Source organism: Podarcis cretensis (genome assembly GCF_951804945.1).
Source record: "Podarcis cretensis genome assembly, chromosome: 3".
NCBI lineage: Eukaryota > Metazoa > Chordata > Lepidosauria > Squamata > Lacertidae > Podarcis > Podarcis cretensis.
Genome location: NC_137172.1, coordinates 106254672 through 106279599, shown reverse-complemented (window position 1 = coordinate 106279599; position 24928 = coordinate 106254672). Strand labels below are relative to the sequence as shown.

The window sequence follows — 24928 nt, the reverse complement described above, 5'->3', positions numbered from 1 at the left end:
GATTATCTGTACAAGGAGCAAAAAGCTTCTGTGGATTTGCATTGACCACTTTGACAATCTGTTCACACGCTGATTTAAGGACAGGGCTATTTCTTGGCTGACAGAACTAATCAGCAATATTCCGAGCAAGATACTTAATAAGTGATAAATGAGTGATACTTATTCAGAGCATGGGTGGCCAACTGTCAGGAATGCTTTATTGCAGATTCAAAGCTCCTTCCAACTCTATAATTTTAAAGACCATAGTAGCACTGAAACAAACAAAATCTGAATGGGAACACAGATCCATAAATCTCATTTTGTATTTTAGGATGTAGACCATGGGAAGGCAAACTAAGGCCTGGGGGCCGGATCCGGCCAAATCGCCTTCTAAAGCCAGCCCATGGACGGTCCAAGAATCAGTGTGTTTTTACATGAATAGAACGTGTCCTTTTATTTAAAATGCATCTCTGGGTTATTTGTGGGGCATAGGAATTTGTTCATCCCCCAATATATAGATAGATAGATAGATAGATAGATAGATAGATAGATAGTCCGGCCCCCCACAAGGTCTGAGGGACAGTGAGACTTCTGGGTTGGTGCCTCTGGCAATGGCTGAGCTCCTCCGATTGGGAGGAACTTACTCTGTGAAAAACAGGGTCTGACCGCCACGGCGAAGGCGGAGACCCACTGAAATCACAGGTGGAAGAAGCCTGTGAACCTGGGATTCGGCTGGCACCTTTTGCACCTCCCCTACTCACGGGGAAACCCTGTTTAGGGGATCCGGAGTGACGTGGGGTGAACGGCGCGGTGCTCTGAATCGACTGCTTCTTTCACGGAGTGAAGCCGCAATGCTGTTGCTGGAGAGCGCTGACATTTTCCTGTGGACAATTGGATTTTAAACAACTACCCGTGAGTAGAACGGAAAATTGGATTTTTAAGTACTTTAATTTGGCGCCGAAGTGGGAAGGTTATAAACAGGAAGTCCGCCTTCCGCTTTTGTAAATAGACTGAAGCAAAGACGTTACAAGCTAAGTCTTTGAAAGCTTTTGACAAAGGATTAAATCTCCATCGGTTAAAAATACAAAACCCCCCTTGGATGCAGGTGAAGAGGGGGGAAATTTTGAACCTAGTAAGCCTGCAGGTGTGAGGGGAAAATCAAATTACCACAGCTCTGAACCTGGGAACGGCTGCCAGATGACGCTTGGGGAAAGTTTACTGACAGAACGGATTTGACAGCTAGCTAAAATAAGAGCAAGATACTGTTTCCATTGTCCTCTTCTGCATTTAAAATGGAGAAAAAGTAACTGAAAATTGAAACTATGATTACTGCCTGAGTTGTGCTTGAAAGAACTGATACAAGTGGAAACTGTTTCCCTCTAGAGGGAGCCTTTGAAATTGTTATAGGAGTGTAACTGGGAGGTCTCCAGCTGCAAGATAAAGATTCTGAGAACCAGAGATTGACCTTGGACCATTCAAAATGTTGATAGGAGAAGTTATTTTGACTACATTTTGCAAGACAAATTATTTGCTGGAAGAGATTCATAAAAAGATGGATGATATGACTTTTAAAATTGATAATTTGGAACAGAAAGTGACTAATATGAGACAAGCGAGCACCAACACAGAAATAATTCAGGACCTGGCACAGGAACCTACCTTGGCAGAACAAATGGTGGAGGAAAACGAGAAAGTCGTTGTTTTTGAACCTAAAATAACACAAGCGGGATCCTTAGTTCTACAGAAGCAAATTGAGGACTATAAATTGAGGCCTTTTATGATTGAATCTAGAAAAAGCCAGATTTTGAGGATTGGATCCCGGCTTGGACTGAAGAAGGAAAGTTGGAAAGATCTCTCTATCCAGGGATTAATTGACTTTTGGGACATGGACTTGGATTTGAAGGAGATTGAAGTTTTGGGGGCCTTTGGATCTGGAGGAATCTTGAAATACGTCCTGAAACACTGTATAGACCCTAGCTTCAACTATGGAAATTTGGCTGAACTGTCCAGAAGGAATAAAAGTAATGTTAGGATGGAGCTCTCTCGAGGCTTGCTCTCAAGCATTAAAGAATATCAAGAAAATCTACAGAAGGGACATGGAAAAGAGTTAAGAGCCTCAGACATAAGATCTCCAGGTTGATGGACTATATAGAATTGACGGAAAGGACTGGCAGAATCCGAAACCAGGGAGAGGAGTTGATGGAAGAAGATTGGAAAACTTAAAGTTTATATATAGAAATATCGCAAAATTAATGAGTGATAGAAAAATGATGGATTGATATTTTATGGATTTAGCAGAAATGTTATAAGGAGTTAAACACATATAAGCATTTTAGTTTTAATGTTAAAATAAGGTTAAAGGGGGGGGGAGAAAAAAATTGGTGAAAGGAGGGAAAGTAAAGTTACATTATATTGTGATAAATTACAGAACAAAAATTGGAAAAGATGGAAAGGATTTGCTGAAATAGATAATGGAATTAGAATACAAAAAAGGGAGGTGTGAGGAGGTCGAGGAAATAAGCGAATGAAAAATAAGTTGGGAAGATTAGTTGTGTTTTTTGTTTTTGTTTTTTTGTTTTTGTTTCTCTTTCTCTTGTTGTGATGTGTTGTTTTGTTTTTGTTTGGTGTTATTGTTTTTACTTTTGCTTTTTGTAACCCTTGAAAATTTTAATAAATATTATTTTTTTTAATAAAAAAAGGTCTGAGGGACAGTGGACTGCCCCCCCCCCCCCCCCCCGCTGAAAAAGTTTGCTGACTCCTGATGTAGCCTAAGCTCACCACCAAACAATTAGGAGCAAATCTGGTTTGAACCAACACCAACTTTTAGTTTCCAAGTATGCTTGTATTTAACCTTAAAGGGCAGATCTAGATGGGCAGTTTATTCACACAAACTTTGAGTGCTACCTTGCACTACCTAGTACAAACATTGAATGATTTTTCTTACTGGAAAAAAGTCTGATAACAAAAATGATAGAAAATTGCACTGGAAAAGTGTGAGATAATCACCAGAACCTGGCAATTTCATATAACGTCCATGATAATGTATCAGGATGAATGTTTAATAAACTGGTGGTGTTGCAAGCTTTATGCAAACATATTATTTTCAATAAACAGCCACACTGGAAGCTCCCATTCTTATAAATTCATGGAACAGAACTCCTTCACCATCACACTGGATAATAAACAGATTGATTGGTGTAGAAGATCCATTGATTTCAAATAAGAACAAGCTTGGATACCTCAATCAGTAGAGCATGAGACTCTTAATCTCAGGGTCATGACTTTGAGTCTCGCACTAGGCAAAAGATTACTGCATTGCAGGGGGGCTGGACTAGAAGACCCCTGGAATCCCTTCCAACTTTACCATTCGGTGATTCTACAATTCCAAGCACAAGCACTCAGTGCATTCCCTGTTCTTAACATCACCAGAATGAACTCTGTCTTTCTGGTCACCTCCAGGCCTAGGTAAGTATGCTCTTGAATGGTGTTTGAGTGCCATCTACTGGAACCACCCATCATATACCGCTCAAAAGATTCGGGCTCTTCTACATTTCTTAGTTTTGTTACAGAAATGACATCCTTAAAAATAAACCTGTACACACAGAGAACAGCGTATGCTCCCTATTAATGGTCGATCCAGCAAGATATGCCACAGTAGAGCTTGTCACTGCATCAAAGGTGCTATAAATATGTCTCCAACCCTAAAGTACAACATAGGAAGAATAATAGCTGGGAGAAAGTTTGCATTAAGTTTAGCAACTTAGGCAGCAAAGTGGGTGTCTCCTAGTCTGAAAGCACCGAGAGCTAATGGTCTCACTTCTGCACAAGGCAAGGTGGCCTATGGAGTCTGAGGCTCATATCTTTTGCTCCAGCCCCTTCTCACCCCTTTTTAACTGCATTTTCTTTTCCAGGGGTGGCTGGTGACATGGCAGTAGATTCTGCCACCCTCCATGCAGATCTGGCCAGAGGCAAATTTATCCATGCGTCCAAAGTCTTTTAAAGTACCTAAAATGATAGTATCATAGAATTGTAGAATTGTAAGGGACCACAAGAATAATCTAGTCCAAGCCCCTGCAGTGAGGGAGTCTTTTGCCCGACGTGGGGTTCAAACCCACGACCCAGAGATTAAGAGTCTCATACTCAATGGACTGAGCTATAACGCCCCTGGATGTTAGCCTTCAATCCTATACTCACTTGCTGGTGGTCAACAAAAAAGGTTTAAAGACTCGCTCAAGGCAAATCTTAAAAAATGTAGTATAAACACTGACAACTGGGAAACACTGGCCTGCGAGCGCTCCAGTTGGAGAACAGCCTTTACCAAAGGTGTCATGAACTTTGAAGACGCTCGAATTCAGGGTGAAAGGGAGAAACGTGCGAAGAGGAAGGCAGACTTGGAAAGCCCTCACCGTGATCAGCTCCCATGCGGAAACATATGTCCCTACTGTGGAAGGAGGTGTGGATCCAGAACTGGCCTCCACAGTCACTTACGGACTCCCTGTTAAAACCGTGTTCATGGAAGACAATCTTACTTGGCTACTAGTGATCGCAAAAGAAGACGACTTGCCTGTGTGTAAGCTCCACTGAACTCAAGGGCACTTGCTTCTGTGAAGACATGTATGAGAGTCCAGGCCAGGGGTCAGCAAGGTTTATATTGCCTGGGCTGGATCGGTCCCACAGAGATCCCTCTGTGGGCCGGATTGCGTGCGCACCCGCGATTTTTAGCGTCTGCGCAGACACGGTTTTCAGAGCTGCGGAAGTGAGTCTCTGTGCTGCGCTGCACCAGGGGCAGCTTGTGGGCCAGTCAAGCAACCTCCGCAGGCTGCTTCCAGCCCATGGGCCTTAGGTTGCTGACCCCTGGTCTAGGCTGTTGGCTTTGTATGCTTTTTACAGTGGTATCAGAATCATAGATAAAAATGCCACCTAAATGTGTTAGGAGAAAAAGAGAGAAAGAAAGAAGAGAAGGAAAAGAAAGGATCAAATTCAATACAGCAAGGAAAAGAGTAAGGAATTCTCAAGCATAATTTGGGGAGGGGGGGAACTGCAGCTTTTGCAAGCTATGAGGGTTCTGGGAAACCTTATAAATGTTTACTCAAAGAATCATAGAAATGTAGAATTGGAAGGGACCCTGAGGGCCATCCAGTCCAACCCCCTGCATTGCAGAAATATGCAGGTGTTTCGTACGGAAATCGAACCTGCAACTGTGGCATTATCAGCGCCACGCTCAGAAAGTAAAGCCCACTGTGTTTAATGGACCTTACTCTCCAGATAGTATGCACTGGATTCTGGTCTCAGATTTGCTACAGTATATAATTGTGTGGCGTGCTCTGGTCCATGGGGTCACGAAGAGTCAGACACAACTAAACGACTAAACAACACAACAATATAATTGTGTGGATTTTTATTTCTGAGGGTGGAAGCATACATTGCACCCAAAAGTATCTCAGAGAACCCAACTATCTGATAAGCCCACCAGCAAATACATGAAGCAAACCCACACTGAAAGAATGGGTGAACATTGGCTAAAGACATAGCCCTGGCATAAATGCTATTGAAAACTCACCCTGTTTATGTTCCCAGTGCCGCTGGCAAAGGAGAAGAAATAGAGAAATGAAAAGAAGGGTGGTGGGATTAAATGAAACTACGAGGAAGAACAAGCCCCTGAGATAGAAAGAACACACTTGCCTCCATGGGTACCTTTGAGAGAAAGAAAAGGAACATGCTGGGGAGGAAGTAGAGTAGAAGGAGAAAAATCCCTCTTGCCCTCTGCAATTTCTTTTCAGACTTCACTTGTGCTTTATTATCCAGTGTTAGAAACTCAGATATATTAACTAGGTGCCAATGGCTCCTAAAACCAGGGTTTCAGCCGCCAAAACAGAACGTCTAGTTGCCATTTGGGGGCCGGATGGCTCAAAGACTACTTCCTGGTTCCTGAAATTCGTTCTGATTGTGCAGATAAATTATCGCAGAGAGAATTCTAAAGGATGTGTTGTCGGTGTGTGAAAATAGGCAAGATCCTAGGTTCCCTAGGAATGCACCTCCAGATGGGGGAGACGTCAGGCGCCATCCTGGCACCCGGGCATCGTCACTTGGTCGCAAGTGCCCTATAGCCAGGCACCAAATGCGCCTGGCGCCTGGCGAATTTTGAATGCTGCTAATCTCTCCCATAAGGGACACGGGTGGCACTGTGGGTTAAACCACAGAGCCTAGGACTTGCCAATCAGAAGGTCGGTGGTTCGAATCCCCGTGACGGGGTGAGCTCCCATTGCTCGGTCCCTGCTCCTGCCAACCTAGCAGTTCGAAAGCACGTCAAAGTGCAAGTAGATAAATAGGTACCACTCCTGCGGGAAGGTAAACGGTGTTTCCGTGCGCTGCTCTGGTTTGCCAGAAGCGGCTTAGTCATGCTGGCCACATGACCCGAAAGTTGTACGCCAGCCCTCGGCTAATAAAGCGAGATGAGCGCCACAACCCCAGAGTCGGCCACGACTGGACCTAATGGTCAGGGGTCCCTTTACTTTTACCTTAATCTCCCCCATAGGACTTCTACTGAGTCAGGTGACTGCTCCCTCTAGCTCAGCACTGGTAATAATAATAATAATAATAATAATAATAATAATAAAATTTATTTATATCCCGCCCTCCCCAGCCGAAGCCGGGCTCAGGGCGGCTAACAATAATCAAACAATCAAACAATCAAATAATCACACATTCAAAATATTTCATTATAAAAATTAATTAAAATCAAATTAATGGCAACCGATTAAGCAAGATTCTGTGCAGGTTGCCAGAGGAGGGAGTCAGGCTGCGCCCTGACCAAAGGCCTGGCGGAACAGCTCTGTCTTGCAGGCCCTGCGGAAAGATGTCAGGTCCCGCAGGGCCCTAGTCCTCTTGTGACAGAGCGTTCCACCAGATTGGAGCCACAGCCGAGAAGGCCCTGGCTCTAGTTGAGGCCAGTCAGGGCCTCGCTAGGATTTGAGACAAGGCTCTCTCTACCTGGAGATGCCAGGGACTGAACTTAGAACCTCCCGCATGCCAAACACGAGCCCTGCACCTGAGCCCTACCCTAGGGCCTAGGAGATCTCAGGTTCGTTATGGTCATATTCCAGCTTTTACTTATTGCTTAGGCTTAAAATCAAAATAATAATAATAATAATAGAAGGAATCTTACTACGTGTGTTGCTGTATATAATTACAAACATACACCAGACTTCAGAGATTGGTGGCTGGCAAGATGAAGCCGCTCAGATAAGCTTTAAATAGCTCTGGATAATGTAACAGGTCATGGTGAAACTGAGTAGGTTTTCATGCCACAACTACTTTGGCTGGAAACACCAACGCAACAGAATGTGACATCTCTCACTCATGTGGGGAAAGAATACCTTCTTTCCCTTTCAACTGCCTGCAACAAGCTTCAGGAATTAAGATTAGCTACACCGGCTAAACTATTTAAGGTATTTGACCATGCCACAGCGATCCAAAAATATTTCGCAGGATGAAAATACCATTCCAGTGGGGGACTGGAATGTTTAAATTAATTATCTCCTGAGAAAGGGATGGAAATCGGAGCAGCCGAGGTGTCTAACAAGTCGCTTTAATGTCACATGGCTTTGTGCAAGTATAGGGGACATGTGGTGTCATCAGTGTCAAGATTACCAAATAGGCAGAGTAGGCACTGCCCTATGGGCCCCACGCCTTTTAGGGGCCCTGCGACAAGGGATCAAAATAATATTGACTACAATCAAGTATTAGGAGATAATTTGCAAGGCCAGATTTTGACTGCCTAGAGGTCTCCACAGGGTTTAATCCCGCACTGGGTGTCAATAGGACTACACCTCCCATCATGCTTTACAATGCTGGCTAGGGATGATGGAACTTGGAGTCCAACAACTTCCAGAGGACCACAGGTTTGCCATGCCCTGCATAAAAACTGAAGCTGAAGAAAACTTAAGCACTGTTCATTGCCGCAGATAGGGGTGTTGCAAGACTCCACTTCCTATTTTCTCTGGTGACTGGGCATATTGGCTGGGACTGATGAAAGCTGGAGACTGACAATATCTGGAGGTTGAAAAATTGCCCATCCCTCCATTAGAGGCAAAGGAATGGTTCACAAGCATTTTCCTCACTTGTTGGCATCAAGTGACGGCTTGCATGTGTGTGAATGAGTCATGACAGAATCCTTCTTCTCACATTAAAGGTAAGGGTAAAGGGACCCCTGACCATTAGGTCCAGTCGTGACCGACTCTGGGGTTGTGACACTCATCTTGCTTTATTGGCCGAGGGAGCCGGCGTACAGCTTCCAGGTTATGTGCCCAGCATGACTAAGCTGCTTCTGGCGAACCAGAGCAGTGCGTGGAAACACCGTTTACCTTCCCGCCGGAGCGGTACCTATTTATCTACTTGCCCTTTGATGTGCTTTGGAACTGCTAGGTTGGCAGGAGCAGGGACTGAGCAACAGGAGCTCACCCGGTCGCAGGGATTTGAACCGCCAACCTTCTGATCGGCAAGTCCTAGGCTCTGTGGTTTAACCCACAGTGCCACCCGCGTCTTCTCACATTACCTCCATGCAAATCATTGTTTGACAATACGGTTATCAAAGGATGGGCATGTATGTAGGAACCAGCTTACAATTATCCATTAACATAAACTGCCAAAAAGCTTTTGGTTTCCTCTGTGCTACAGGCAAACATCTTAATTTGTCTTCTAAAATCAAATGCTTTCTTCACACCCAAAGTCTATTGGTGCAAGATATAGATCTTTCCCTATGAAACAAGAAACCTGCACAAATGGCCGTTTTCTTAAACCGGTCTGCTTCAGATATTTCGCAGTATGAGCATTTGTTTGCAGGGTGTGCTTACAACATAAGTAGCTGCTACATTGTTCCACTGAATACTTAAGGCAACTCTTCTTCTTTTTTTAATTGAACCAATTTTTGTAGCAAAAGGGGATACAATCTGTCATGTTTTCCCTCGAAATACAGTCACACCTCTTGTTGCATTTGCTTCACGTTGCGGCTTTTCGGGTTGTGAACACTGAAAACCTGGAAGTGTATACTTCTGGGTTTCACCCTGCGCGCACACACAAAAGCGTTCTGCATACTTTGTGCATGTGCAGAAGCATTCTGCGCATGCACAGAAGTGCTCTATCGCCTCCGTGCTTGTGCAAAAGTGCTGCTCTAGTTGTGGACTTTTCAGGGTGCGAACAGCACCCTGTAATGGATTCTGTCTGCAACTAGAGGTACCACTGTAGAAACATAATGCCTTAAATCAGTGATGGCCAAACTTGGCCCTCCAGCTGTTTTGGGACTACAATTCCCATCATCCCTGACCACTGGTCCTGTTAGCTAGGGGTGATGGGAGTTGTAGTCCCAAATCAGCTAGAGGGCCAAGTTTGGCCATCACTGCCTTAAATCCTAGGAGAAATTACCAGACAAAGGTCCTTTAAAGTCCAGGGTCCCTTCCTCCCCACATTGTTCAGAAAGGGGCCCCAAGCCCCCAATGAGGCTCTAGTCATGAAGTTAAAAGGTAAAGGACTCCTGGATGGTTAAGTCCAGTCAAAGGTGACTATGGGGTGCAGTGCTCATCTCACTTTCAGGCCGAGGGAGCCGGCGTTTGTCCACAGATAGCTTTCTGGGTCATGTGGCCAGCAGGACTAAACTGCTTCTGGCACAACGGAAGACCATCACGGAAACCAGAGCACACGGAAACGCTGTTTACCTTCCCACCACAGCGGTACCTATTTATCTACTTGCACTGGCGTGCTTTCAAACTGCTAGGTTGGCAGAAGCTGGGACAGAGCAACAGGAGCTCACTCCATTGCGGGGATTTGAACCGCCAACCTTCTGATCAGCACACCGAAGAGGCTCAGTGGTTTAGACCACAGTGCCATCCGCATTCCTACACCCGCACCTCTAGCCATGAACATCCTAGATTCACAGTGTCGCTCATGAATCCATATGCACTCTCTCTGTTACATAACAACAGTTCAACAGAAACAACAACTGATTCATAATAGATTACCATAAACTGAATTATGTCTTCTGGCTTGTGCTTTGCTGATTTGAAAGCAGGCAGCTGCGTCACGGCGACAATATTATATTCCACATGGCCTGACATCATCTTCCCCCGGATTTCCTGGTACTCTGGAACGGACAGATCGATCCCTGTGTGGGTGTTTTGAAGAGGTCTGCAAATGAAAACACAGAAAGAGTTCAATCAGAGTTCAATGGCACATTTCAGTGCCAACTGACTCCCAACGCTGGCATCAGTTTTTGATCCAGAGTTGGGCAAAAGGTTCAGATCTGGTCAGTTTGGATGGGGGACTCCGTGTTGCGACACCTGCATTGCAGAGGGTTGGACTAGATCACCCTCAGGGTCCCCTCCGCTACAATTCTACAAATCTCCATTCAGCCATGAAGCTCACTGAGTGACCTTGGGCGAGCCGCTGCCTCTCTGCCTAACCTACCTCACAGGGTTGTCGTGAGAATTAAATGAGGAGGATCCCACCAAAGAAGAATGGGTAAGTAAGATAGCAGGTGGTGCAGAACTGGCAAAATGAACAGCAAAATTAAGAGAATCCAATGAGGAGTGTTTTATGGGAGGAAGGATGCCTTTTTCGGACTACTTAAAGAAATATTATAGTATGATGAACTCGAGAGCAGGATTTGAGCTATGAGCAACAGAAGTAATTAGATGATAATAATGTGGTTATGGTTTAATAGATAGAGGACAGGGTGCAGCAAAAGGGGAGAAATAAGAACTCCATTGAAAACGGGGTGGGAAGTCAACAAAAATAGGAGAAAATAGTTGATTGTGTTTTGATTGTATATGTTGAAAATGTCAAAAGAGTAACATGTAACTGAAAAAATAGAATTTGAATTGCTACGTAACAGTCGTAGCCATGATATGAAAGGGGCCGTTTCTTTAAATATCAGAATATTCATTTAAAAGGTAAAGATAAAGGTACCCCTGACAGTTAAGTCCAGTCGCGGACAACTCTGGGGTTGCAGTGCTCATCTCGCTCTATAGGCCAAGGGAGCCGGCGTTTGTCCACAGACAGCTTCCAGGTCATGTGGCCAGTATGACTAAGCCGCTTCTGGCGAACCAGAGCAGCGCACAGAAATGCCATTTACCTTCCCACTGGAGTGGTACCTATTTATCTATTTGCATTTTGACATGCTTTCGAACTGCTAGGTTGGCAGGAGCAGGGACCGAGCAACGGGAGCTCACCCCATCGCTGGGATTCGAACTGCCAACCTTCTGATTGGCAAGCCCTAGTCTCTGTGGTTTAGACCACAGCACCACCGGCGTCCCTCCAATATTCATTTAGCCAACCTTAAAATATCAGTGACTTCCCTTCTTTTCTTTCCATGGTTCATTTTGCATAGCAGAAATCCCTGCATGTTTTATATAAACTTCAGTATTCTATTCTTTCTGAAAGGGGCAGTTTCAGTGATATAAGGTATGATATTAGACAACTTTGTGGGCAACACAAAAGATATTTGAATGAGATGGGAAACTGACATAGAAATTTCAGTAAGTGAGGAAGCATGGGAATCTATATGGCGTAATCCATTTTTAAAGACAATTTTGGCTCACCTTCCAGAAATTTCCCTTAAAATTATCTTTTGGTGGCATTGGACCCCCACATGCCTTGCAAAGATAAATTCTTCAAGCTCACCATTATGTTGGAAGGGCTGTAGAGATCAATAATAATAATAATAATAAATTTTATTTATATCCCGCCCTCCCCAGCCGAAGCCGGGCTCAGGGCGGCTAACAACAATCAAACAATCAAACAATCAGATAATCGCACATTCTAAAAATATTTCATTATAAAAATCAATTAAAATCAAATTAATGGCAACTGATTAAGCAAGATTCTGTGCAGGTTGCCAGAGGAGGGAGTCAGGCTGCGCCCTGACCAAAGGCCTGGTGGAACAACTCTGTCTTGCAGGCCCTGCGGAAGGATGTCAGGTCCCGCAGGGCCCTAGTCTCTTGTGACAGAGCGTTCCACCAGATTGGAGCCGCAGCCGAAAAGGCCCTGGCTCTAGTTGAGGCCAGCCTAACCTCTCTGAGGCCTGGGACCTTGAGGATGTTATTATTTGCAGACCGTAGGTTTCTCTGTGGGGCATACCAGGAGAGGCGGTCCCGTAGGTACGAGGGTCCTAGGCCGTATAGGGCTTTAAAGGTTAAAACCAGCACCTTAAACCTGATCCTGTACTCCACCGGGAGCCAGTGCAGCTGGTATAGTACCGGATGAATGTGATCTCGCAGCGAAGACCCCATAAGGAGTCTCGCCGCGGCATTCTGCACCCGCTGGAGTTTCTGGGTCAGTCTCAAGGGCAGCCCCACGTAGAGCGAGTTACAATAATCCAGTCTGGAGGTGACTGTCGCATGGATCACAGTGGCTAGATCAGGGCGAGAGAGATAAGGGGGTCCTATATTCATGTTTGGTGGGGGCGTACCATGGTCCATGCCTTTTGGGAAAAGGTTTTTATCCGACCTCCAGCAATCAATCCCTCTTAATTTGGCACTTGCCTTATTATCACTAGATTTGACCCCAAATTCTACCTTTAAATCTAAAGAATTAATTTCCTTCCTGTTCAACCAGTAGACTAGTTATTGTCAATGATGAAAGGAAACCTCTAATATACTAATAGAGGCTTGGGTTAATAACATCTGGAGCATTGCTCTATCAGAATTCCTCACATACCATCAATGACTAATCAACCAGATTGGTAGTTGGGTTCCTATTGAGGGTATTTGGGGAGCCAACATGACAGTGATGTGGGACTGAGGATTGGAATGGTCATTCTGAGATATTATGGCAGTGGACAAAGCTGTATTGTAACATTTGAATAATCAGGGAAAAGAATGAATTAAATGAGGAGGAGAACCATAGTGGGGGGGTACTGATTTTGTTTTGTTACTATGTGCTTTTCTATTGCAAACTGCCCTGTGATCCTTGGATGAAGGGCGGTATAAAAATGTAATTAATAATAACAATAAAATGCACGCCCCCTCCAGCTCCTTGGAGAAAAAGGCGGGGTGGTACCAATGCACCGAACAATAAATTAACCCCCCACCCACCCAAGGCTAAGATGGAGGGAGCTGGCTGCCAGTTCCACACGCTCTGGACTTGCTTGTAACCGAAGCAGGCGGACGGGTGCGCAAAGATCCCCGTGCGCCCTGACGCACCAGCTACCCTTTGGGACGAGGGGAGCCGCGGGGGAGAAGGAAGGAAGCGCTACTGGACAGGCAGGAGGCGCAGGCAGCGAGGCTCGTCCTGCTCGGCAGGAGGCGGAAAGGAAGCCCCTGCCAGCCGCGCCGGGCCCAAGGCGCACATCTGGATCCCGGGGATTGCTCGGCCAGGAAGGCTCCCCTGAACTCTCCAAGCCCCGCGTCCTCCTCGCTTTGGGAAGCGGCAAGAGGCAGGCCGGCAGAGCAAAGCGGGGCCCTTGCACTGCAAGCCGCCTTACCTGGTGGTGACCAGCACGGCAGGCCCCGAGCTGGGCTGCATGGCGTCGCCAAAGCTCCACCGGCGCAGCGCAGACTTTGCGGGGAGTTGCGCGCAGCGAAAGTGCCGCTGCTGTTGCAAGGCTGGAGAACAGGAGGAGGAGGAGGAGGAGATCGGCGTGTCACGAGTTTCCCTTCCCAAGAGCTGGGCTGACGCTGCCTCTGGCGGCCCCATCCTGGTTCTTCCGGGAAACCCCCGCCCTGCTGGGATGGAGGCGCTTCAATTAAAAGTTTGGCCCTTTGAAAAATAAATCCGCGCCGTAGTCGGCAGGATTCGAACCTGCGCGGGGAGACCCCAATGGATTTCTAGTCCATCGCCTTAACCACTCGGCCACGACTACTCCTAGTGGTGAAAGATTTCTGAACAAGTCTTTTTAAATTCTCCTTTTCCCCACCTCTTCCTCCTCCTCAAGGATTTTTATACAGTTGTTAACAGTATAGAATGGTAGAGTTGGAAGGGAACCTAAATTGGAGGGTAATCTAGTCCAATCCCCCAGTATGGCGATTCGTATATTGCAGAAGGAAATGAAAGTTAACCCCCTTGTCCCAATAAAACGTTTAAATCTGCATTGGAAAAAACCAAAACGCCTCCACGGAGAGCAATTTGCACGGAGCTATTTACTATCTTGCCACGTCGACCTTGCTTTACATTGTGAATTCGGGTAAGGTTCACCAAACCCATTGCAATATCCTAGTTGTGCCTCTTCCTTGAAAGCCATGGTATCATGGGCGGAGGCAGTTGCCCGCCTTCCGTCAAGTAAAACATTAGAAATACTTAACTAACTGACCAATCATGTCGGTTCTGCCTCCCCTAACAAAAGTCCTGCCCCGCCCCCGCAACAAAAATCCTGGCTACGCCCACGCGTGGTTTTTCATTCTTCCATTTCTTAGTATTGCTGCGGATCTGGAAGCGTCGCGTTCGGATAAAGCAAGCCACTTTATCCTGATGAGTGTATAATTTGGGGTTGGTTCAGGATCCAGAGGAAGTGGCTTGTTTGCGGACGGCAGGTGGAGCAAGAGAATTCAGAGAGGTCAGCCTCAAAACGCCTTGCCTCTGGTTTGGGAACATTAGGCGACTAACACTGTGATTGCATGCCTAAGTTCCACCGAAGTCAATGGGGCTTCCTTCCCCTGACTAAGCAATCATCTGATCTTCAGGATTGCCAGTGGAGGCAGCTGAGAGAGAGAGAAAGAATCATAGAATCATAGAGTTGGAGGAGACCACAAGGGCCATCGAGTCCAACCCCCTGCCAAGCAGGAAACACCATCAGAGCACTCCTGACATATGGTTGTCAAGCCTCTGCTTAAAGACCTCCAAAGAAGGAGACTCCACCACACTCCTTGGCAGCAAATTCCACTGTCAAACAGCTCTTACTGTCAGGAAGTTCTTCCTAATGTTTAGGTGGAATCTTCTTTCTTGTAGTTTGGAACCATTGCTCCGTGTCCGCTTCTCTGGAGCAGCAGAAAACAACCTTTCTCCCTCCTGTGCCGCTGCTTTGAGCATCTCCTTTGTGCACTGTCTAGGTATAATGTAGTAAAATAAATGCATTGATATCCTGGCTCCCTCTGGATAAGGACAGCATATTTTCTGGAATAATACACATTGAAACAGAATGCTTGGCAAGCTTTCATTTGATAGTGTAGCACACCAGTGCCCCCTAAACTAAGGATGGGAACTGTGTGGGCCTCTAGGTGTTCATAGAGTTGGAAGGGATCGCAAGGATTAGGATTCTAGTGTAATTCCCCTGCGATGCAGGAATCTCAACCAAAGCATCCATGAGCCTCAGAGTTCTGTCCTCTCCCCCAGGCTTTTTAACATTTATGTGAAGCCGCTGGCAGAGATCATCAGGGGTTTGGGCTGGGTGGTCATCAGTATGCAGATGATACCCAGCTCTACCTCTCCTTTAAATCAGAACCAGTGAGGGCAGTGAAGGTCCTGGAGGCGGTCGAAGGATGGATGGTGGCTAACAGATTGAGGTTGAATCCTAACAAGACAGAAATACTGTTCTTGGGGGACAGGGGGCGGGTGGGTGTGGAGGCCTCCCTGGTCCTGAATGGGGTAACTTGCCCCTGAAGAACCAGGTGCACAGCCTAGGAGTCATTTTGGACTCACAGCTGTCCATGGAGGCGCAAGTCAATTTTGTGCCCAGGGCAGCTGTCTACCAGCTCCATATGGTACACAGGTTGAGACATTACCTGCCCGCAGACCGTCTTGTTGGAGTGGTGCATGCTCTGGCTATCTCCCACTTGGACTACTGCAATGTGCTCTGTGTGGGCTACCTTTGAAGGTGACTCGGAAACTGCAATTAATCCAGAATGCGGCAGCTAGACTGGCGACTGGGTGTGGCCAACGAGACCATATAACACCGGTCCTGAAAGACCTACATTGGCTCCCAGCACAATTCAAAGTGTTGGTGCTGACCTTAAAGCCCTAAATGGCTTCAGCACAGAATGATGGGGCATCTCCACCCCCATCATTCTGCCCAGACACTGAGGTCCAGCACCAAGGGCCTTCTGGTGGTTCCCTCGCTGCGAGAAGTGAGGTTGCAGGGAACCAGGCAGAGGGCCTTTTTGGTAGTGGCACCTGCCCTGTGGAACACCCTCCCACCAGATGTCAAGGAAATAAACAACTATCTTAATTTTTAGAGACATCTGAAGGCAGCCCTGTTTAGAGAAGTTTTTAATGTTTAATACTGTATCATGTTTTTAATATTCAGTTGGGAGCCGCCCAGAGTGGCTGGGGAAACACAGCTAGATGGGTGGGGTATAAATAAATGATGATGATGATAGATGGTCATCTGGTATACAGTGGTGCCCCGCAAGACGAATGCCTCGCAAGACGAAAAACTCGCTAGACGAAAGAGTTTTCCGTTCTGAGGTGTTTCGCATGACGAATTTCCCTATGGGCTTGCTTCGCAAGACGAACACGTCTTGCGAGTTCTTGCGAGTTCCCCCCTTTTTTTCCCAAGCCACTAAGCCACTAAGCCGCTAATAGCCGTGCTTCACAAGACGAAAAAACCTCAAGACGAAGAGACTCGCGGAACGAATTAATTTCGTCTTGCGAGGCACCACTGTACATTTAACCTGGTTGAGCACGACTAGTAATCTAACTAACTAACTAAATAATACCAGTGGGGATAATAGCTCTGAGAAAAACCTTAACATCGGGTCATGTATTATCTAGAGTGGCAGGGCAGAATTATGCAGATGCAGAAAATTAGAAACAACAACTCACCACTTAATTGAAATCCTATTAAACCTCATTTAAATTCTATTTATTTCAATCAAGCTTTTGCTAAATAAGTGTGTTTGGGGCCGATGTGTCTCTCATGAAAGCTGTCTCTGAGAGAATTGATATCAACCACCTCTCTGGATGACAGTTACAAAAGCCAGATGTGAACCTGTATAGGGCCTTTTTTATTATTATTACATCAGGCCTTGTTTGGTTGAATTGCAAGATTTAAAGTCTGCTGTTTTATAATGTGGTAAGGCTATTGATGGTCTGGCAAGTCTGTTTTTTGTGTGTTTTTTTAGTCTATGCACACATTCTCAATGTAGGCTGTATTTATGGCAGAGAGCTGGGAGAACTCACCCCTGCTGGTGTTCTCCATTATCTCTGATGTCCTTCCATCTCCATCCTTAAACATTTCACTTTTATACCATGCAGAACACGTCAGTTCCAATCAAGGCAAAGTCCTAAGCAATCCCCCTTGAAAAATAAACCTGCCACTTGCCTGGCTTGAGATATAACTCCCGTCTCAAGTTTGGGATGCCCCATTTCTGACAGCCTTTCAGGGGTCTGCCTAAATCACCCAACACATTTCAGGGCACCTGCGATGCAGAAAAAGCTCACGTTTCATTGCTTGCCGCAGTTTAATACAAGATTCCTGCGGAACCAAGTCCCTGACTGAGAGTATTTGCAAGGGAAGGACTGTGTTTGGGGGTGAGAGAAAAAAAAAGGGGAGCCTGACAAGGAGGTGTTAAGGGCTTGACTGAACAAAGATCAGGCGAAGAAGTTTAGAATGGACTATACTAATTTGGAAAGGAGAAGCTCAGGGACATCCCATGAGAGAGGGGAAAAACACTCAAGAAGGGGGGTGAAATAGGGAGCTGTTTAACTGAGCCTTCTCGCTGTCAAATTATTTTTCTCAGTGCATTGGAGTCTGAGGTCCAGTGCCGAGGGCCTTCTGGCGGTTCCCTCACTGCGAGAAGTGAGGTTACAGGGAACCAGGCAGAGGGCCTTCTCGGTAGTGGCGCCAGCTATGTGACTTTTAGAAGACATCTGAAGGCAACCCTGTTTAAGGAAGTTTTTAATGTTTGATGTTTTATTGTGTTTTTAATATCCTCTTGGAAGCTGCCCAGAGTGGCTGGGGAGGCCCGATCTGATGGGCAGGGTATAAGTAAATAATAATAATAATAATAATAATAATAATAATAATAGTAGTAGTAGTAGTAGTAGTAGTAGTAGTATATTTCTCATCCATCCACCACCACTTATTTTTTTCTCTTTCTCTTTTTTTTGCAACCTACCACAGACCCTCCAAGTGCCCCTATTTTCCAGGGACAGTCCTAGATTTACAGAAACTGTCCTGGTTTCTGATCTGATCAAGGAATGTTTCACTTTTCCTTAGGACATCCCAATTTTCATCAGAGAAATGTTGGCGGGTATGGAGTTATGCAACCTTTGAGCCAAGGAGATAAGTAACTATACACCTTTACAAGACATCTGAAGGCAACCCTGTGTGGGGAAGGTTTTTTATGTTTAATGTTTTACTGTGTTTTTATAAATGTTGGAAGGCATGCAGAGTGGCTGGGGCAACCCAGTCGGGCAGGGTTTAAGTAATAAAGCTATTATTATTATTATTATTATTATTATTATTATTATTATTAAATAGGACGTCCCTATTTTTATCAGAGAAATGTTGGAAGGTGTGCCTATCACCTGCAGCCTGATGTGATAGAGTCCAGGAAAAAACTTTATTGCTTGTGTAACTAGCTCTTACACCAGTACAATCTGAAAGCAGTGACCAAAGGTCTGGATCTTTGCAAAAGCAAGGTTTCCTTGATAGCAATCTCAGTGCACAGAAAGTTGAAGAAGAAATCAGCAACGGGAACGTTTTCAAACATTCCCACTACAGTCGTACCTTGGAAGTCAAACGGAATTCATTCTGGATGTTCGTTGAATTTCCAAAACATTCGGAAACCAAAGCACGGCTTCTGATTAGCTGCAGGAAGCTCCTGCAGCCAATCAGAAGCCCTGTCAGACATTTGGCTTCCAAAAATAGTTTGCAAACCAGCACAGTCACTTCTGGGTTTGTGGCGTTCGGGAGCCAAAATGTTTGAGAACTAGGCTGCTTGAAAACTAAGGTACAATTGTAATGACAATTTCTAGCATGGTTGCTGATGGGACACGAACGTTTCCAAAGCCTCGCATGATGGGATTGTAAAATAAAAATGCAGTTTCACTTGAATTAATGCTGCAAAAGTCTGACAAAATAACAAAGTGGTTCTCTGCAGCCGCATCCCCAAATAGCTTTATTCAATATTTACAATGACTCACCTTACGAAAACATGTTTCGGGATCTAATTATTAACGGCAGCATGACTAACGTTTGCAAAGAAACGGAAGGCCACACATCTAAATTTCTCAGAAATGGGGGCAGCAGAAAATTTGGAACATTGCATTAATGCAAGAAAAAAACACTAACTGATAAAATAAAAGCTACGGAGAATGGCATGGAAGCAGGCAAATTTGCAGATGTTTGGCACTGCTCTATTGAAAAGGCATCCTGAGAAGAAAATAACTTTATGCGAGTATGACTCCCATGGAAACTTATAGAAGAATGACTTTGGTTAATTACATAAACAGACAACTGGAAGCCTACCATGAAACTTAATGATCTTGCTATACTGTTGTGATAATAGGTTTATTTCTCCAGACGTTGTATAATGATAGCTGTTTTTGTAATGTTCAATTTGTCTGAAAGTTAAAAATCTAATAAAGTCTTTTGCATGCAGAATGTCCCAGGTAGCACCTGGGAAAGATTCTCTGCCTAAAATCCTGGATAGCTTCTGCAAGTCAGGGCATCAATCTGAGAACAGAATAACTGGAAAATAAACATTTTTCTTATGTTACATTGGATGCTAGTTTGTCCAAACAGCCATAGTCAAAGAAATAGCAATATATATTTTTTAAAACAGTTTTATAAGTTCTGCATCTTAATTTCTCAGTTTGATCCTTTTAGATGGCTTTGTATGTATTGTGGTATTTTTATTACATCGTGACTTGCAGTTCTTTTTATTGATCATAGTTTAGTAACTAGTTATTGTAATTGTTCAGAGTTAATTTCTGTTTAATTATTATTTGCTGATGTTTTGAGAGTTGATTAGATTGTTGTACTATTGTTGTACTATTAGATTCTAATAGATTATTGAATATTACTTTATTTTATAAAAGTTGTTCCGTTTTGAAGTTGTGTTCTATTATGACTTTCTGTATTGGATCAGATTATTGTAAGGTATGTGTTCTTTGTTGTATATTTTGATGTTGTAAACTTCCTTCTGCATAGTAATTTAGAAAGGCGGTACACAATTTTAAAGTGAAATCAAATGAAGAAATAAGAAGAACTTCAGTTCTGTACACACAGTGGACCAGATGGACCTACTATCTCTTGCTTCACAGATCCTTCTTGTACAATTATTGTTTATTCTTTAATATGGAGCATGTATTGAAGGATGAGATAGACACCATCAGCCACCCGGTGGAGCTCTTTTCCTGTGTATGACTTGGGAAAGGCTTTTCCTTGAGCAAACTTCTAGGAAGAGTCTTAAATTCAGATGCTATCAGTTCTGGGTGCTGATGTTTGAAAAGGTTTGGTAAGTTGTCTTCTCATAACAGGAACAGTTGTACATGTTTTATACAAAGGAGCTTATCCAGTTCAGTGCCAAACTGATGTTATTAGAGACTGTAGACATGTACAGGACTGAAAACCTGTAGGTCATCTGTAATGTGCATTCCGAAAAGCTCTGATGGTGCATAAATAATATATATTTTTTCATCCTAATTTTTTCAATTTTTTTTAATAAAATTTCCAAAAATGCAATAAAATTAATCAAGCAGTTTCCCTTACTGATCAACTTCCTTTCTAACCTTCCATGGTTTCCTCTCTTGCCTATCGCTGCTGCATATTATGATTAATCTATTCCTTCCTTTTCTCCACCTGGTTTTCTGAGTAGCTTTTACTGCTGAGCTTGCTCCAAACCAGCTAGTGTTTTAACATGTCTACAGTCATTTTTAAAGTACTCTACAGTTTCCAGCCCTCCTTGAAGGTTGTCTCATATCATTCTCTAATTATTTTACTAATTATTTAGTACCCAGAGTTGTATTGCAGTCCTGAGCCTTTATAGGTCAAAACCAGCACTTTGAATCGGGCCCAGAAACTAATTGGCAGCCAGTGCTGTTGGGCCGGGATCGGTGTCATATGCTCAAACCGCCTTGCCCCAGGGAGCAACCTGGCTTTCCAAATTCTGCACCAGCTGACGTTTCCAAACACCTAGAAAACCACAGGTTCCCTTTCCCTGGTATAATGTAACTCATAGGGTTGCTGGAAGTCTTATTGATTAATTCTACCACAGACTCAGTTATGCAGACACTATTTGTAGGCAAGTAGAATTTCTTTCGTCACCCAGACTAAGCTTAGTGGGGGAACCAAGATTTGTGACCACTGTCACAGAACCCAATAAAGTTTTCTCTCTTAGGATATAGGGGTTTTTTTCCCCAGAGAAAGAAAATTGTGCATTGGTTGCCTGCATTTATTTATTTACTTACTTACTTTTCATTGTAACTGTGCTTTCAGTAGAATTCTAGTTTTATTTTAACACTTTGTTGGCTACTGAGAGAGCCTGTGCTCAAGAATAGTATATAAGTATACTACTCCTATAACCAGAGCCTCATCCATGAGGTAAAATGAAGACATTTATTTCCCCCCACACACACACACACACTTGTTCCTGATGTAGATCTTTACGCGGGTGCGCTGTGGGTTAAACCACAGAGCCTAGGACTTGCTGATCAGAAGGTCAGCGGTTTGAGTCCCCGCAACAGGGTGAGCTCCTGTTGCTCGGTCCCAGCTCCTGCCAACCTAGCAGTTTGAAAGCACATCAAAGTGCAAGTAGATAAATAGGTACCACTCCGGTGGGAAGGTAAACAGCATTTCCATGCACTGCTGTGGTTTGCCAGAAGCGGCTTAGTCATGCTGGCCACATGACGTGGAAGCTGTACACCGGCTCCCTCGGCCAATAAAGTGAGATGAGCGCCGAAACCCCAGAGTCGGCCACGACTGGACCTAATGGTCAGGGGTCTTTTATCCTACTCCTATAACCAGAGCGTCATCTGTGAGGTGAGATGAAGATCTTTATTCCCCCCCACACACACACTTGTTCCTGATGTAGATCTTTACTCACCCCTTCTTCTCTGGCAAGAAGGGGGTGTCATTTTGAGTGTTTGCCTCAGGTGCCAAAATGTCTTGGGCCGGCCCTGGCTGGCTATGCTGCTATTGTAGTGGACACAACATGGTGTCATAGAATCCTAGAATTGTAGAACTATAAAGGATCCCAAGAGTCATCTAGTCAAAACCCCTGCAATGAGGGAATCTCAACTAAAACATCCAAGATAGATGGCGATCCAACCTCTGCCTTAAACCCTCTAAGGAATGCGAGTCTGCCACCTCTAGTTAGAGTTTGTTCCACTGTTGAAGGTTTTTCCTGATGTTTAGCTAGAATCTCCTTTCTTGTAACCTGAAGCCATTGGTTTGAGTTCTCCCTTCCAGGGATAAAACAAGCTTTCTCCCTCCTCCATGCGATAGCCCTTGAGATATTTGAAGATGGCTATCATATCTCCTTTCAGACTCTTCTTTACCAGTCTAAACATACCCAGCTCCCTCAGCTGTTCCTCGTAAGGTTTGGTTTCCAGAACCTTGATCAGCTTGGTCACTCTTCTTGGTGCTCATGCCAGGATGTGCCCTGGAAGACTGAAAGAAATTTATGAATTATTTGAAGAGCAACTGTAATCAACAAATTACGCTAGCAGGACTACAAGAAGCTTTGTAAGGCGGAATATAGGAAATATTGCAAAGAAGAGAGAAAGAAGAGAGACATTAGTTATGATATTTAAATTTAATAGTGAAAGTAAGAAATGTATATTAAGTCAAAAAGATTGGAAATTTTTCAGATGTGATTGATGGAAGTAAAAAAAAAATGTATAAGATATAAAAGTATGTTTAATAATGGTTGAAAATGATATGCTAAAAAACTAATTTTATACATACACACTCACACACCATATATATATATACCATATATATATATATATATGTATATGTATATGTATATGTATATATATATATATATATATATATATATGAAATTTGACCCATCATCTGTGTTTACGCTACTCAGTTCAAAAGGATTCCTTCTCAGGGTTGCTGTCTTTCCGTCTTATTTAATGCTGTTGTAAAATATGAGCAGTTCACCATCTCTGACTTAGGAAAGAAGGAGTGGTTACTGGCACAGACAATTGGGTGTTGTTCATTAGGAATTTGGGGGTGGGGTGGAAAATGAAAATGGAGAAGAGGAAGAACGCAAAACACCACGCCCCCCCAGTTGGTAAGTCATACCGCAGTAGTTTGGGGGCAGCCTAAATCTGTGGGGTTGCTCACATCTTTAAAACTTATAGATTGCAATATCCAGAGATGACTTCCCGGTGTTAATAAAAGGCCATCACAGATCCATGTAATACCAGCACCAATTGTTCCTTCTATGTCTTGTGCAAGGCTCTTCCCTGAAGTCAGTCCACACAGTCAGTAGCCAGGCATCAAGTATACAGCAAGCCTGTATGGAGGAACCCAGGGATTGCATGTATGTGTGAACAAAGCAATGACTAATTTCTGCTATGGGAAGTGTGGGATGTAACATAAGCAGTCAAGTACAACACTTCCTGTTTGGCCAGAGTGGACACACAGGGGGGTGTTACTTCAGCCAAGAAGACTTCCTGTCATACCTGATCTGGAGCATCCTCCCCCTGCATGTGACCAGGTCACATGACCCTGTGAGACCCCATAAAAGGGCTGGTCATGCAGCCATCTTCCTCTTTGACTCTTGTTGTTCTTCAACTCTTGATGCTGTGCTCTTGATGTTATTTTGCTGTCTGCTGGCTCTCAGCCAGCAGCACATGAGCTCAGTCCCCATATGGGATGAACTCAAACTCTGTTCTGTAACTACAAGCTAAAGTCTGCTTTCAGGGAACCTACTGTGAACTGAATGTGAGTAAACTTCTTGTTACTTTTAAAGAAGACTGTTGCGTCTTAATTCTTTTTAGGAGGCATAAAAGGGGAATTTACCAGAAAGAAACCCAATCTGGGCCAGACTGGATTGCTTAAGTAAAGAGATTGAAACTAATCTACCAACTAGCTTCCTCCTCTATACTGGGGAATGTACTCTGCTACTGACTCTCTAGTGTGAACGAGGAAGGATAATATTTATTTAATCAATGTATCCTCTCTAATAATAATAATAATAATAATAATAATAATAATTTATTATTTATACCCCGCCCATCTGGCTGAGTTTCCCCAGCCACTCTGGGCGGCTCCCAATCAAGTGTTAAAAACAGTACAGCATTAAATATTTAAAACTTCCCTGAACAGGGCTGCCTTAAGATGTCTTCTGAATGTCTTCTGAATCTCTTTGACATCTGATGGGAGGGTGTTCCACAGAGCGGGCGCCATTACCGAGAAGGCTGTCTGTCTGGTTCCCTGTAGCTCACTTCTCACAATGAGGGAACCGCCAGAAGGCCCTCGGCGCTGGATCTCAGTGTCTGGGCTGAACGATGGGGGTGGAGACGCTCCTTCAGGTATACAGGACCGAGGCCGTTTAGGGCTTTAAAGGTCAGCACCAACACTTTGAATCGTGCTTGGAAATGTACTGGGAGCCAACAACATTCCCACAGGAAGCAGAAGACTAGGTAGCAGAGGTAGCAGCTCTGAAGACCACTTGCTAAAAGGATTATTTCCCACTCTGGGGATTGACTGTCCACTTGGGGAAACAGGACGCCACATGAGATCTGGCAGAGTTCTGCTTGTGTTTGACTCTTTTCACATTCGCTGGCTTAAAATGCAGCTAGGTCACTCTTTTTTCAGATTGAATTGAAACTTGTTTTTAGAGAGAATGCATCAAAATGCAATGTGTCATAAGAGGAAATATAGATGCAGGCTAACACCATATGTCAACAGCTTCCCAAACCACAGATGTGTACACAGCCTCAATCTGAAACGTCACTTGATTTGGCCAGAGAAGGTAACAGACAGCCAAACGCTGAGGTTACAATGTGAGACCCACTTACCTGGGAGGAAGTCCTATTTAACTCGGTGCAGTGCTATTTT

General features: G+C 44.3%; 1 protein-coding gene across 1 annotated transcript in view; it reads right to left on the bottom strand.

The window, feature by feature from the left end:
- HS1BP3 (HCLS1 binding protein 3) overlaps positions 1-13680 on the bottom strand; it is a 32588-nt gene extending 18908 nt beyond the window's left edge. Inside the window, exons 1-2 of the mRNA XM_079969971.1 lie at positions 13454-13680; positions 9993-10158 (exon numbers count right to left, since the gene is read on the bottom strand). Coding sequence (XP_079826097.1) covers positions 9993-10158; positions 13454-13665 — 378 coding nt within the window. The 5' untranslated portion in view covers positions 13666-13680. The remainder of the gene's footprint in view (positions 1-9992; positions 10159-13453) is intronic.
- Positions 13681-24928: the final 11248 nt, after the last annotated feature.